Source organism: Chelmon rostratus, chromosome 2 (genome assembly GCF_017976325.1).
Source record: "Chelmon rostratus isolate fCheRos1 chromosome 2, fCheRos1.pri, whole genome shotgun sequence".
NCBI classification, from domain to species: Eukaryota; Metazoa; Chordata; class Actinopteri; order Chaetodontiformes; family Chaetodontidae; genus Chelmon; species Chelmon rostratus.
Window position 1 is genome coordinate 6901876 of NC_055659.1, and position 15941 is coordinate 6917816.

Here is a 15941-nt window from a genome sequence, read left to right on the forward strand (position 1 = left end):
TGCTAGGCGTACCATTGACCATCAATATAGCCCTTGTGTGCTGTTCCACACAACAAGCGTAGAGCTACGTATGCTGTAAATGACATGTACATATCTGTCCTAAGGGAGACATTTTCAAGGGTTTGCAGAATCAGGTCGATACTGTATTTGGGCTGCTCTTAAGCCAGCATCACGAATGCTGTTAAACATTTTGTTATAGAATTATTTAGCTGTGTTTTCCATTGCATGGATAATGTGGCATTGGCGGTGTGCCCCGAGGAGAAAGGGAGAAGGAATTCCAGTCATTGTTCACCAGTCGTGGGTTTGCTTATATTTAGACTTTCTAATCATCTTACTGATAGTATGCACGAGGCATGTGCTGTGTAAATAAATCATACTCATCATTGATAATAGCAGAGGTTGAACTGGCTTTTCTGATGGGCTACCTGTCCTGTTATGCTTGGAGATGCCTCCTCCTCCTCTCATGCTCCTTTCTTCTGTGGTGTCCCCCAAGGATCTATTCTGGGCCCCCTCTTATATACTATACGCATGCTGACCCTGGGGCAAATCATGTGTAGACATTCTGTAACATTGATTTTCATTGCTACGTGGATTTGATACACAATCGTATCTCCCATTAAAGCCTGGTTACACTGTATATTTTCCATGTCTCACCTCAAGGAAATTAAGAATTGGATATCCAAAATTTGAATGGCTCTATGATTACCCCCTCTGGCTCCAGCACTAGCAGCATTAAGAATCTCTCTTCTAGTTTGGATGCCTTATATAACAATGTTAAGAGGAGGCCCAAAACCTAGATGTACTTTTTGACTTGGTTATCTTTTGATGCTCAGGCGCGGTCCTGCTTTCTCCGACTGAGCATTTAACCAAGGTCAGGTCGTCCCTTTCATCTGTAGATCTATAAAAGGTCATCCATGCTTTCATATCCTCCCAGACTTGACTGTTGCAAGTACTTTACTCTTGTATAAATTGGAGTATTTGGATGTCTCACCTGCTAACACCAAACAATGCTGCCAGGCTTTGAACACGTATGAAGAGAAGCCAACAAAAGACAGCAATCCGCGCTGTCATTCACTGGTTACCTTTTTTGGAAAGGGTTTGAAGATTTTACAGCACGTTTTTTTAAGCAAGAACAGTCAGGCTCCTGCCTGTATCTGTCGTCGAACTCCCTATGAGCCTGATCGCTGCTTGACATCCTCTGGCAGGACCCTACAAGTGAGACAAAAATCTTGACTTGTTACTAAAGATGACTGGGCCTTGCTGTCCGGGTCCCTCAGCCGTGGATCTCAGGCAGGGATCAGTCCTATAGGTGAGTCTTTAGAAATGTCCAGACTCACTTTATCTTACGGCTTTGTCTTAATTGGTGGTATTTGTTGTAATTATTTACATTATTTTACCTTACGTTATAGCCTATATTTTGGATTTTATTATCTGCTTTTATTTGTACTGTAAAGCACATTGTAATGTTGTTTTGAAAGGTCTTATATAAATTGTGTTATTATTGTTATAATTATAATTAGCCCTTTTTGTTGATTCTTAAACAAATAGGGATGCTGCACTAGCTGGGAAAATTAACCAATTGGCACATGCCAGCCACTTTAACACAACAATTTAGTACAAGGGAATTCCACACTTACACACACGCGTAATTGTCTTTTATAGCCTGTAATGTAGATGTGTGTATTTTTAAAGCTGATATGGACCTATTTTTTTCTGGCAGTTTTTATTTTTCCAATAAAAGACGGTCAGGGGTTCAGTTTAATGTGATTTTATCTGTCTATAGGTTTCTGGATCACCGGATTTGGATTAATAAAGCAAACTTTATTGTGCCAAAACAGCTGTTATAAAAGTTCAAAGCTATCAATAAATCAGGTCAGCATCCTCCTGCTTCCCTGTAAAGCTCAGGTGGATCACCTAGAACAGCCTGCACCAGAGTATGTCACGGCCGCCGTCCGAGGTGCTGATCCTCGTGCTGCCAGGGATGCAGGAACTGTCTGGGGCGCTCACAATCGTTCGTGTGCTGACAGTCAGGATTCTCACTGCCAACAATGAAGGATACGCTCTTAACTGAACATCCTGGTATTTGCTATTTTAAGCACTGATTTTGTTGACAGCCTGGTAGTAAATTTGTGTGGCCGGGGGAAAGCATAGAGCAGCTTACATTTCTTAGACCATGATACATGTGTAAGCCTGTCCCAAACTATCTGAATAACCATTTTACACACCTGCATTCTGGTTTCAAGCCAAATTTCCTTTTTCTTTTGGAAAAAAGCTAGTTGACTTTTTTTGATTTATCAGTTTTATGTTTGTCATTGAAACCAAAGACATTAGAAGGCAAACTTGTCAAAGTGTTGCATATTCACTCTGTGTAGCATTAAAGCACAGCACAGAGCCTAAGGACATATGTAGTGATTTACCACATTTGAGGCAGCACATATGCGCCTGAGTTTTCAGTGCATAGCAATTACTCGCGGATAATACTGCCATGTTCATCATTCATCATTCAAACGGCGTCGTCATAGCATCTTTATTTTCTGTTCAGTTATGTTACTGCAGTAAGATTTTTAATCTGTAAACTCGCTGTTCATGCAGCAGTTCTCATAGATCATGTGATGCATAATAAAACCGTTTTAATGTCAGCGTAGTGCTCGGCCTGAGAAGACACCTAAGAGAGAGGTTGGACATCATTACCAAATACAAACTGAAGCCTTAAATCAAAATACAACATCAGTAACAATTAACTTTTCACAAATGGATAAAAAGGCAGGAAACACGCTAAGAGGTTCAGCCTGATTAGCGAAGCAAATATGTGCAAATTGATTAAATATTCATGCATATAGGGTCTGTGAGTGTGCATGAAATGGAATCTAAGTGTTACTTAGGCAGTTCAGCAATGGCAACACGGTGCAATATCAGCGTGTAAGTCTGGTCAGACCTGCAGCTTGAAAAATAAAACATGTGGTGTGTACTCTGTGAGCTTGTTCAAGTAGACTTAGAAAACATACCTTGAGTAAAAAAAAAAAAAAAAGCCTGCAGCTGCATCCTTCAATGAAATGATTTCAAGTGCCACACAGTAATGGCAACACCTACAGAGGACTCATTAGATCCTGTCCTGTATTTTGATGTCAAAGAATTGCTCAGTGAAGTGTCAGTAAATGTATCAGTGACATTTCTGCTTGTTGCCTGCTGATTTAAGTATCACATATCCACAGAAATACCAATACTGTTAGTTACAAGCTTTCAAAGTTGTGGATTTGCCTGCTTTTCTCTGTTTTACACCATTACAAATGAAATATTTTTTCATTGCTAGGCAGACAAAATAGGCTATTGTATTGTAAATAAATGACTGTATTTATATAAAGCTTTTATCCAAAAACCACTTTACAATGTTGCCTCTAACTCACCCATTCACACACTCTGATGGTGGCAAGCCTTGCCAGGTGCTGGCCTGTCCAATGGGAGCAGTTTGGGCCTCAGTGTCTTGCCCAAGGACACTTTGACACGTGGACAGGAGATCGAACTGTCAACCCTGTGATCGGTGGACGAACTGCTCTACCTCCTGAGCCACAGCTGCCAGGAGGAGACATGATTCCCCTGAAATGGCAGCTTTGAATTTAAGTATATACTTAAGTGTAAATCCTGTACAGTCTCACGCCAAAGCCTGCGGCAGACCCTCGCATCAGCATGATGGTCTGCCTCAACTATGCGTGAAAAGTACGTGTGAGTATGATGGTGCAGGACCAGCAGGGGGCGAATGTAGAATAAAAGACAACAAAATCTATCAATGGGTGGGGTTTGGCTTAGAGTGGAGGTGCCTAGGTGATGCAAAACATGACACACGGTGAACCTGCATGAACCTGTATGTGTATTTGATACCAGGTTGTGCAGTCTCGTGGTGTACCCTATTCTTTACTCTATGTATTTATCCCATATCATCAATTTAAACATAGCCAGCAGTTGCGTGTTCTTACCTCTGCGTTCGGTGGTTGACTGTTATTAGGCTTGTTCACCCTCTTTTCAGCTAAAATCATGCACTTAGACAAGAAAGTAAACTTAAGTGAATGCTACCACACAATCAGAAACAGAACAGAGACCACCCAGTAGCCATGATCAAGTGCCATCTGTGACTGCAGAATGGCCCTCAGCAACACTACATGCACTCACAAAAACGTTACTGGATTAGTGGGAATGATACAGGCATCACAACAAATAATTCAAAGGGACAAGTACTTAATGATTACTTGAGAGACAAGAAGAATGAGAGGAGACAGTGTAATCCTCACCAAGATGGAGTCAGTCCTATCTGCTTGTCAGGTTTCCTCTTCCTCGCAATTGCTCAGATCCTAAATAAAAAGCAAAGAAGCAGTTTAAGGCTTATTGATTTGCGCCTATGATACAATGAGAGAAGTAAGCAACAGTATGTGGACACTCACAAGACTGAAGACCTCTCTTTGTTAGTGGGTCGGATGACATACGGACAGCAACACGTTCAGCTATGTTACCCCAATAAATTGTTGTTGACACTGCCCTCTAGAGATGTGTGATAGTGCATTAGTACTGCAGACCTTAACCAAGGGAGCGTCCTCTCTCCCTGTCTGCTGCGAGGGGAGGGAGCGCGGGAGAGTCTCTGCTACTGCATTTAAATGCTCTTCGTCGAATTTATATATTTGTGGCACCTTTTTCCTTTTCACGCCGTTGTCTCTTGAGGAGCAGCTTGTTCATCTCATTCAGTCGGTGTAGTTGCGCTACATGATAAGGTTTTAATAATGAGCAGAGTGCAAGGACCGCCGAATAGCTACCTGCAAGAAAACCGCTTTCCTGAGGTCCCTGCATAGGTAAAAGTGAATGATGCTCAGATCAATACGGGTTTACGGCCATGATCTATTGAGTGGCTTTGCTGAAAATGGGAAACCAATGGCTTCATTCACCTGAATTCATATTTTTGGGGGGAATGGGTTAGGCATGCCGGTGGCTGTCTTCCTGAATAACTTATTGCCTAGACTTTGAAAGAGAACCCTGAGGACCATTTCACAAAGGGCTCGTTGTCGTGCAACAGAGCAAAAGAGTGTAGCGAGCCAGGGCTAACCTTGCTAAGGTGATGCTGATTAGAATGACATAGCCTGAGGCTCCTGTCAAAGTTTGGAAAGTCTTGACAATATTTGTTGCCCCATCACTCACTCTTCTTGTGCTTTTGGAGAGTTGCATAAAGGCAGGAAATACAGAATTGAACTCCCTATTGAAGTCTACATCTATTAATCAAATGTGACTGATGTAAAAACCGGCTCATCTTTGTGATGGCAGGGATGTGCTAATTGGAACTTGTAGAAAATGTCATAGAAAGTACGCACGGGGGCATAATTTTAATGAAAGTGACATTTACAAACAGGCTTTTTGAGCTGAGGGACATTATAGTATGAAAAAAAAAGGTAACGCTGCAGCCATTCATAACAAACTGTAACATCCAGGCATCGCTCCTCAAGTAAGAAATGGCCACCTGGTCTCAGACGAAATCCTCCCTGACACTTGAATCCACACTTGCCTGCCTGCATGACAGATGATCCTTAATGAGACAAATGATTGCAGCCAATTTGAAGCAGAAGAGTGACTTTAACCTGCCCGATTAGGTCCATTACACAGCCACTCATGAAGTTCAATTAAGCCTTTATAGGTTCGAATGTTGTTCTAACAAAATAAATTTCACGTGTTTGTCTTCTGCAGGTGCATTTTTTTAAGAAGAGGGGCTGAATGAATCTTGATTTAGTGCAACATGAGACATAAACTGAGCTGAAGCACCTTTTCATTTGCAAGAACAGAGCCTTTGTCGGCTGCACAAAATAAGGTCAGCAATGCAAGACACTGGTGAAGCATCTTCTGCTCCTGATTTATGAATTCATGCGATAAACTGGACGCGGCTGCTCCATGTGCATGTCTTGCAGTTGTAATGTAGTCAAGGCTGTATCATACACCGCAGCATAAGGATCTTTAAAACCCGTTTTTGTTTTTTCTTTACAAGGAATGAAAAAATCCGACAGAAATAAATCGGCTTAATGGACAGAATTAGAGTGGTCTGAATCCAGGGTAGGATTAAGGAAAATTGTGTGAAATAAAAGAGCGAGTGATCAGGAATGACTGTGCGTCTGTCTGGAGGGCGGGAGGGGAGAGAGAGAGAGAGAGAGAGAGAGAGAGAGAGGGGAGAAACACATTTCCATCCAAACCTCCGTTTTTTCCAGAGCCTATCTTTGCTCCGCGCCTCACCGCAGCTCCCTATTGTTTAAACTGGGAGATAAAAAAAAGGAAAAAACACGACTTCGCTTCTTCTATAATCAGCCAGTGAGTCATATTTTATTTTATTTTTTTTTTGGAGATCTGATGCTCGATTTTCGCCGCTCTGAATGCCGTATTCATTGTCAACTTCTCCGATTTCTCCACTCAGACTTGAGCTGCATCATGAATAGTTTGGGGGCACCTTTCAATCGCATACCTCTGGAATGGCGGGGATTACGCAGCCGAAACCCGGAGAGCATGTAAACGCAAATGGAGTTTGGGATTTATTGCAAAATAAGGGAAAGATGACCGTGTTCTCATTGTGCTTGCTCTTGTGCGCGGATCTACTGGATTTCGCCGTCGGTAAGTCTGACCCCCCCCCCCTTCTCTCTCTCTCTCGCTCTTCCGTCATGTTATTTTCACGCAGTCGAACCTCTCGCGCAGCCCTGCGACCCATGCGCGGGGGTCTAACAATAGCCCAAGTGTTAATGAGTTGAGTGATTCATATGTGACAGTGAAATACTAACTGGGCAATTATCAGGACAGCCGGATGAAGGCGATCGGTGCCATTCTCGCCTCATGCCAACTTTCCCCCCCCCCCCTCCTATCGCGGCGGGCAAGTCGTGGAAGACGAGAAAACAGTGAATAACGGTGGGATTCAGCGGTGGTGTCGGAAAAAGGAGATGCAAAAAGAGGGGTGGCAGGAGGCCTGGTTATGTATTAAGTCTTAATTCCCCTGCACGATCACGAGCAGCACGCATGGCAGCAGCTACTTCTGAGCACCGCACAACGAGCGCATGGCGGAGCGCACTCCTCGGCGGTCTGGCCATCGCGGCTTTTGCACACCAGGTAGCGCCTGGGCTCAACAGATATTAAAGTTGCTGCCTTGAAAAACATTAAAGTGCGTCTTTCTTTTCTCTCCCCCCCCCTCCTCCCCTCCATACGTGTCTGCTCTCAGTGCGATGTGCTCTGCGCAGCGGTGGCATCGCTGTCGCGTGTTTTCTCTCCATCCTGCGTTGACGTGTTTGGATGCTGGAGGATGCGAACACAACATTGATCATTTTTGGTGAAAGCGCATTTGGATTTGAAATAATATGTGTGCCTGCTAAAGAATAATTGGGCTGTTTTCTGCGGGATGATGTTCTCTTTTTGGGGGGAGGAAGCAGTGATGGCACCGGCGATGTCATACTGCAATTTAGGGGGAGCCAGTATTCAAATATTTGCAACAGATAAGGACCTGCTGGCAGTCATTTAAGCATGTTCCCTCACTGCTGGCATGTTCCTTCCCTCTCATATAGCTCTGTGGTCACATGCATGTTGTTCTCTACGTGCTGCCATATATCAAGAGCTCGCATTACATGACTGCGTTGCAATCAGTTGCTTCCCCTCCAGAGGAAAGAGTGAGGCTTCTTTTCATTCTGCTGGAGTTAGGCTCACGCTCAGTGCAGTGGTGGTAACACTGTAGTGTTTGAAGGACTTCAGAGGAGGATTGACTCCTGGCTACGAGATCAGAGCAGCACGCCTCACGAACTAACCTGTTAACCTGTGCCGTTAGCCGAGGGTTTTGCTGTTTTGAAGTGTTTCTGACCTTCGCTGACCCATATAGGAAATCATTGTCAGTTGTGCTCAACATAATGTTAAGTGATAAAATGCCTCTGGGTCTGCCTTGCTCAGATGATGCTGCACTACACACGAGCTCTGCACCATGTAAAGCACTTAGGGCTGCCTCAATAATGCAAACATTTGAAGTGTTGGATTACTTTGGTTTCATCGCTTTAATACAGTTGTGTGAGATTTTCCACGACCGAGTGAACATTGATCGGCACGTAAACAAGCAGTGAAAGGTGGAATTTGAGCAATCAATTGACAGGATGTCAGCTGCAGTGACTTACAGTCAGCCTGCATGTTTGTTTGTTGTAGCGAAATAGATTTCAACTGTGGCTACACCTTACAATTTCACCTCTGTCCCCTTTTTTCCCCAAGTGGTGTTCTTTATAGAAACTGATGTCTGCTGTCTTCAGGAAATCGCTTTAGATTCCAGTGTACAATTTCCCTCTGTGTGTGTGTGTGTGTGTGTGTGTTTTAACAGCATCAAGGTTTCTCTGTTTCAATGTGTGCACCAGTGTATTAAGATAGATTTCGCTCCCCAAAGACGGGGCCTGTGGTCAGCGACTCCACTCTCATCTCTTTCTTCAAATGTCATACATTTTTATTTCCCCCCAACAGTTTCTTTCATGTCGCTAAAACAAAACAAAACAAAAAAGTGGAGGAGTGAGACGTGCAGCTTGTCATTTTAGAATGAAACTCTTTAAACTCGCAGCCCGTCGCCGCTTGCCAGATGTGTTCTTCTTTTAGAAACTTGATGCATCTGTGCCTATGAACTAGCCTCAGCTAGTGAGATTTAGTCGTTCAGGATTTATGTCTGCCTGTTGAGCATGTCTAAGTCATGAAGAGCTGGCTGTACTTAGCGTTTCTCCAGGAGTTCTATTTTTTATACATATTATGCATGCACATGTATATATATCTACTGTATATGTGTGTATCCAGCAGGGTAGAGTAAGTGCCTCTCCCCAGACATTCAATGTAAACGCCAACATGCATAAAATAGCACAACATACCGTAAATGTGTAGAATTGTACTTCTCGTCTTCTCTAAAGCCTTGCCACATGTCCATATTCACAACATGTGGCTGTGTCTTCAGCCTCCAGTGCACCTGTTGCACCTGACTGACTTCTGCAGCGTCAGTGCAGACACGCCATGACGAGTGATCAGACCCCGTAGCTCAAATATTCATGCAGAAATCAAATCCAAAGAGAGTTCAGCAGCGTTGGCCCCTGAGTTGACATGGATTATGTCATACTGTGAACTTTACAAACGCCTAACATCGCGAAGACTCTGGAAAACCATTCCCGTTGGTCAAATAAATTGTTCGACATTTTGCGAAATACACTTATTCACCGTCGTGCCAGGAGTTGAAGGAGCAGATCGATACCACTCTCCCACGATATCTGTCAGGCGAACATGAAGCCACAGCCTGCAGACACTTAGCTTAGCAATAAAGACTGGAGGAAATGGGGCAAACAGCTAGCCTGGCTTTTTCCTGAAGGAAACCATAATTAATCCACACATTATATCTCATTTGCTTATTCATTACCAATAGTGTAAAACCCATAAGTAGCGGTTTAACATGGTGGAGCAGTGTAGACAACTACAACTTGTCATTTTTACACATGGGTTTTTGTTAAGCACTCAAGATATAACATTAATAAGTGAGCTTTGGAGGTGCTGCTTGGTGGTTTTTGTCGCCTTAGGACAGAGCCACACGTGCTGTTTCCAAGCTTTTATGCAAAACTAGGCTAGCTTTCTGCTGGCTGTTGCCTTTATTTGAACAAAAAGAGCACAGTAGCATATTTCCCATCAGTTAAAACTATTGCTTTAAAGTAAAGAAGTGCTAACCAGGTAGGAGCAAGTGTGGAAGTTCCTTCAGTTGGTCAGTGATTTGTTCATTTTTAACATGGCCTCATGGTCGGGGTTAAGCCTCATCTTATTTTGTTACAGGGGCAGCTTGGTCAGTGAGTACTTAATGCTACTGAATGATCATAAACACATTATAGGCACACTACAGCAGCAGTGTGCCTCTATGATCCTACACGTTACTACTTGCCACTTCGATCATGAGGCAACACTACTTTATAGAGTATCTTGGCTACAATATATTAATTTAATGGAGTATTTAGTGTGCAGTTTAGACAATCTTATTGATCCAAGACGGAACTGACAGGAAAGCGGGAAAGAGAAAAATGCACCATTACAAACCCGTCTGCTACTTCAGCACCACGGACAGCAGCATGGATTTATCATTACACAACACAGTGAGGCTGCTGATATTTCAGAGCCATGGTCATAGATTGTAACGTCAGATAAAGGATCAATGAGTCAGACCAGACTAACGTATCCAACTAAACAACCCGTCTGCCCCTGCACTCTCTCTGCTACTACAGGCTGGAGAGGGTGGACGGCAGGTTAACAAGGGGGATGGCATCCTCCCTCATCCCCCTTCAAATCGCCTGCTGCCTTTAGTTTGCCCAGGTGTTCCACTTCGATGCAAAGTAAGATAAAAGCTGCATTTTTATTTGCAGGAGGTCAGTGCTGCCTCGTCGCAGCGCGTTGTTTTTTTTAAGCAACATCACACGTTCACAGATTTACAGTAAGGTGCTCTCACATTAAACACGGTGGTGACCTGATGTCTCCACGCTAAAGTAGATCAAAAAATGTGCGAGGCGGATGATTTATTGGACCGGCTTCATCTAGACTAACCAATCCTCATTGCCGCTCTGAGATCACTTGCAGCTGTTCAGGAGATAGTTTATAGTTCACTGTTAAGTTTTGATTTATGACCTCTTGTTGGGAGAAATTAATATACCCAACCCTCTGGAGTTTAATTGGGCAAAGAGTGTTCTTCTGGGTTCCTCTGGGTTCCAGATTTACTCTGCAGTCTCATTTGTGATTTTGGTGGATCTGAAAGGTTTGCGTTTTTGCATTTAAGCGTTGTGTAGGCTAGCTTGATGAAAAGTTTTCAGTCCTCACAGAACTCCACCAACCTCCAAACAGAGAAAGAAACCTGAGCAGTTGGCATAAGGTGGTAATGCCGTCTGCATTACAATACCATTCAGAGAAAAACGGATTGCCTCAATGGACTTCAGACATTTCTCTAAGAGATTAAGAACTTGATAAGATTGTTCAGAATTTGGTTTGAAATTATAGCAAATGGCAGCCATCTGATGCTTTTTTCTGTGGCAGGAGCCGTTAGATTGGTATTTTCACTCATTCATCCTCTGGCCTGGAACATTTTCTGAGATCAGACTTCCCAAGAAATCAAAGTCTGAATCTCATTTCCTTTTCACTTTTTACAGCAATCTGTGGGTGAAGTGTCTTACATGTAGTATTAGATACTATTAGATCCTCCTGCATAACTCTTACTGAGCACAATGCTTTTCTTGAAAATTAATAATACTTCTGCTTGTTTACTTTCACACCAAGTGACAGTTTGCTATCCGGTGCAATCAATTATGTGTCTTTCCTGCGACGCTCATATTGAGATATTTTGTTTTAATGTTTTCCCAGTTAGAGTCGCGGTGAATGCAAGAACACATTTTTACGTGCGGCCCTTGCATACCCTCGGCTCGACACAAAGGGCGAGTGGGAGCTGCTTTAGGTTCAGGCCTGGGCAGCTACATATGAGTTCAAAGAGCAATGCAGTAAAGTACAAGGCGCTCTGATTTCATGTAGATCAGGAAGTGGGACAGGCAAGCGCTAGTGATTTGCTCCCAGTAGAATCTGGTCAGAATATTGCAGGGATAAGGAGCAAAATAATCAGCGTTCATGGACTCATGTTGACTGTGTCAAAGGTCAAAGGGATACTGAGTATTATGGAAAACAGTCCAATCCACCGCTGTGGCTGTGCGAGCCACTGCGGTTTAAAAAGCAGGAAATGAGTCAGTATAGAAACATAGAAATGGTATTATAGCTACAGGTGGCTGTTAAATTATAGATTGCCAATCAGCGAGGCAGGACATGCGTGCCTGTTGGAACCTGCGATCGGTTAAAAAACAGTATTTCATGTAATAAATCCTGTCAGCGCTAGTGTATTTTAAACCTTCCTCTTCCACCTGCTGAATAAAGCAAGTAAGAAACCGCGTCGCCTCACACCACAGCGCTGGAGGTGGGGCTGTGCAGATCGTGGATCATAGCAGTGTTGACAGATTCAACAGGCGCTGGATCTCTGGTAGAGCTGATGGTTTCCTGTGTGCTGTGACTGTCTGCCGCTGATGGCGGGTCTTGACTCGCAGGAAGTGAGAAGAGATATTAGCTGGAAAATGGGCTGTGGTTATGCCGCTATCTACCAATCACCAGGCTTTGCATCAGCACTGCAGCTTTCAGCAGTTATATAAAATGATTATACACAGATTAGAGGCCGTCTTCATTGTTTGGCTCGCCTGTTGTTTGCTTGGTCAGTCATTGTCACTGTTTACATCTATATATGCTGTTTTCCCTTCAATTGAAGATTGCTGCAAAAGTACAATTCAGCAGTTTGACTTACTTATTGATTTATTGCTCACCACTCATTTCTTGATTATTTTTGATTCACTGGGACCAACCTGCACTCAATATGCAGTACTTTTGAGACAGAGTATAATTTAATAACGCACCATCCTCTGCAGCTGATGGGATCTCATTTGTCTTAAAACTCTATTAAGAATTCTATTGATATCTCCGATGCAACAGTGAGTTCAAATAATGAGAAAAATATAGCAAGTGGAGCTCACTATGACTGAATGACACAGCGGCACATCGCTGCTCTCTGGTTGACCTCGTGCACTAGTTGAGAGAAGTGACATCAGGGCAGAAAAACCCCACAAAAGGTAGCTGGACTGCGTGTAATAGCTTCACTGAAGAAGAAGAAAAAAAACATCACTCTGCAGCCACTGAAGATGTCATTTGTGTGACGACCAATTGTCCCGTTCAGTGATCACCCTCAATCAAAGTCCGATTTTTGTTATACTCACCTTTTAGTCTATATCTTTTGTAACTTGAAATCCCATTTAATGCTATGAAAGAGCCATATTAAAACTTGAAACAGGTTGGCGACCCAGAAATGACAGCTTTTGTTGAAGGGCTTCAGCCAGCTTTGTGCATGCAGACCACTGTGCTAAAAATTAAATGGCTTTTACTGAAAAAAAAAAAAAAAATGACCGTAAAAGGTCTTTGTGGTGTCACGCACTCCCTGCAGGACTTCAGTGACTATTTGGACTTTATTATCTGATTATCCGAAGTAGAGGAGCTTTAGCTTCTGTGAGTAAAGAGCGTCTCTAGCTTCCGTTATATGGCCTATTTCCAACTAAAACTTAATATGTTTGTGGGATGTAATTATGAGAGGGATTTGATTAAAACTTGATTTGATTGGATCATCCAAAAGTGGGTTTGGCTTAGGGGGTACAAAGCAATACAGAGCTGCTGCAGAGGACTGTTGGCTTCACCTCCCTCACCTGGGTTGTTATATTGGGAGCAGGACAACAAGGGTGGAGCATATACACTGGAGCGCAACCACACGCTTTTACAAAAACAAACACAAATCGTATCATTAGATAAACTTCTGCTAATGCCCCTGCGTTCAGGGAAATGTTGAAGTATGTCATGTTTTTTTAGGAAAAGAGGGATTTTGGCGCATATTCCAAAAAAAAGTTGACATGTATTTGACAGAAACCTAGAGATGACAGAACAACTAACACATGATTTAGATTTGCTGTGTTTTTAAAGGGTCAGTCCACCTAAATCACATTTAAAAGCTGAACAGCAGCATTTCTTTTCCATAGAAAACTCATTTTCACTGATCGTTTTTCAGCTGAAAGTAATATTTCACAGCAAAGGAAGAGAATAGTGAAAGCCGTCCACAGTGCGGGCCAATTATCGTGACTAACCACCTCCTTGTTTCCTGGTATTGTTGAGTTTTCCAGATAAAATGGTTGAATGTTTTGAGCATCGCTAACAACGTTCCATTCGCCTCCACCGTCGTGTTGATAGGTGTCTCAGCGGTGGAGATCTCAAAGGGTGAGATAATCCTTTAACTTTGCTTTAAACCTTTTATGTGAAAATCACATTGTGCTATTTCACAGTGGGGCGGAATCAACTTGTTATGCTTTTTTTTTTTTTTAAACAAAACTCAGACACTTAATGCTACAAATTTTCTAACAGCAGGCCTGAAATGGTTTTACACTCCTCAGCCGTGCACTCATTTGCTTTTCACATTGAGGTACCGCTGTTGATCTTGAAAGAAATTCTGGCTTTTAGTTTCTTCAAAGGCATCCATCCCAATAGCGTGACACCCTGAAATGTCTGAGACAGTGATAAGCCACATGTGAGAGAATAACATATTCTCAGCATTAGCATACATGCCAACTAACCGCTTTTCAGGTAAAATGTGTGAAACCAAGTCATCTCTTTGACATTTCGGATGAGCTAAATTGTTTTGTTTGTGTGTGGAGCAGTCATTGGAAATCCATTAGCATATTTTATTAACAGCTAGCATCCTCGTGTGGGGTTTGCGGACCTGTTGCCTGGAAGCCTCAAACCCAGGAGTTTTAACCACAGGCTATATGTCTCCCGCAATGCAAATAATGCAACGAATCTGTAACCATCATGACAAATCTGTCCTCCCCCACTGCCACCGCAACAGCCTCGTGCACGGAAAGCGGCGAAGGGGAGAATCAGGGAAAATGCCCTGAAAGCATGCGCTCTCCTTCACCACATATGGCTGCAATACATTTGCATTCTCGAGCAGTGATGCTCCAAATGATCAATGATGAAGCCCGTGATTAGCAGAGACAAGCGAACGCTTTGGGCAAGGAAGTTCAAACAGCGCAGTAACTTTCCTCTCTACCCCTGAAGTCCTTCATACGCAGATGTAGGCTGGCTTGCTGATGTCTTTGGCTTGCGTGGGAGTTTGAAGCAACTCTGATTCCCTCAGCAGCTGGTGGTTTGCAGAGATAGGAAAAAAAAAACCACAGTCGAGAGGCTTTGCTCAGAGAGGTCTCCCATGACGGCCTACATAGAGAACACGTAACTCCAGTTTGTGATCGACAGCAAACAGTGTTGTCAGATAGTGTCGCGCGCCTCCCTCGCCAGAAATCTCATCTGTAAATTCTGTTTTTTTTTTTTTTCATGGCTAAAATTTTGATACCAGAACTGTATTCATCTGAAATTAGCAGCCAGAACAAGCAGGGACGTCTTGACTGGCTTTATCAGCAGTTTTCTCCCCTCGCTGTTTCCTACATGCTAATGTGGATTATGTGATTTTGCTTATCGTGTTCAAACATGGCTGCTGAGCAATAACAATTGCCGTGCCACTGCGTCCCAACATTAGCCTCCTTATTTAAAGACTTTGAGAAGTGCCTTGTATAATATACATGACACTTATCTCTGCATTCATGTTTCATCACGGGGGGCTTAAGCTTCCAGGAGTAACGCCGCCGTGCACAGATGATTTTTCATACGCAGACATTGTGATTCTTTGCAGTTTGCTCTCTTTTTGCTAGCGAGGAGCGTTTTCAGAGAACCTGAGCGGGAGGAATTACTCATCGTCGCCGCGACCTCAGTTCGGAAAGACAAAACACTCGCCGCCCTTGTGTTTTTCCTGTGTTAGCAAACACGACGTACACTTTATCAAGGTTATGCCATAAAGAAACATGGAGGGGTCTGCATGACTTGCGTTAGCAGTAAAATCTGAGGTCAGATTTGGCGATAGCGGGAAAACAGGACTGTTCAGTTCATGTAAGATAAATGTGGACAAAACACTGAATGAGTATAATGAATGTGTCGCTTTAATGAGAAATCCACAAAAATCAACCTTTTATTTCAATTACTGACATATCCTCAAAATAACACAAATATGTATCTTTTTTTTATGGCAGATTACTTTCATTACCTTTATACAAACAACAATACTTTAGCAGGCTAGAAATGCTAATATTTTAATTTAAAACCCCCCTTTTGCACTTCACTATACTCTCACGGTGTAGTAACTGTGAATATCCCATATCACTCCTTTGCCTTTTTAACTTGATTCTCCCGCTATTTAGCTATTCAAAGGCATCTTCCAGGCAGTGAATGCAGCATCGCAG

At 42.9% G+C, this 15941-nt stretch overlaps 1 protein-coding gene across 2 annotated transcripts in view; it reads left to right on the top strand.

The window, feature by feature from the left end:
* The first annotated feature begins 6488 nt into the window (after positions 1-6488).
* igsf21a (immunoglobin superfamily, member 21a) overlaps positions 6489-15941 on the top strand; it is a 176351-nt gene continuing 166898 nt past the window's right edge. For both annotated transcript variants that reach the window (XM_041960606.1, XM_041960613.1), the window contains exon 1: positions 6489-6627. In XM_041960606.1, coding sequence (XP_041816540.1) covers positions 6489-6627 — 139 coding nt within the window. The remainder of the gene's footprint in view (positions 6628-15941) is intronic.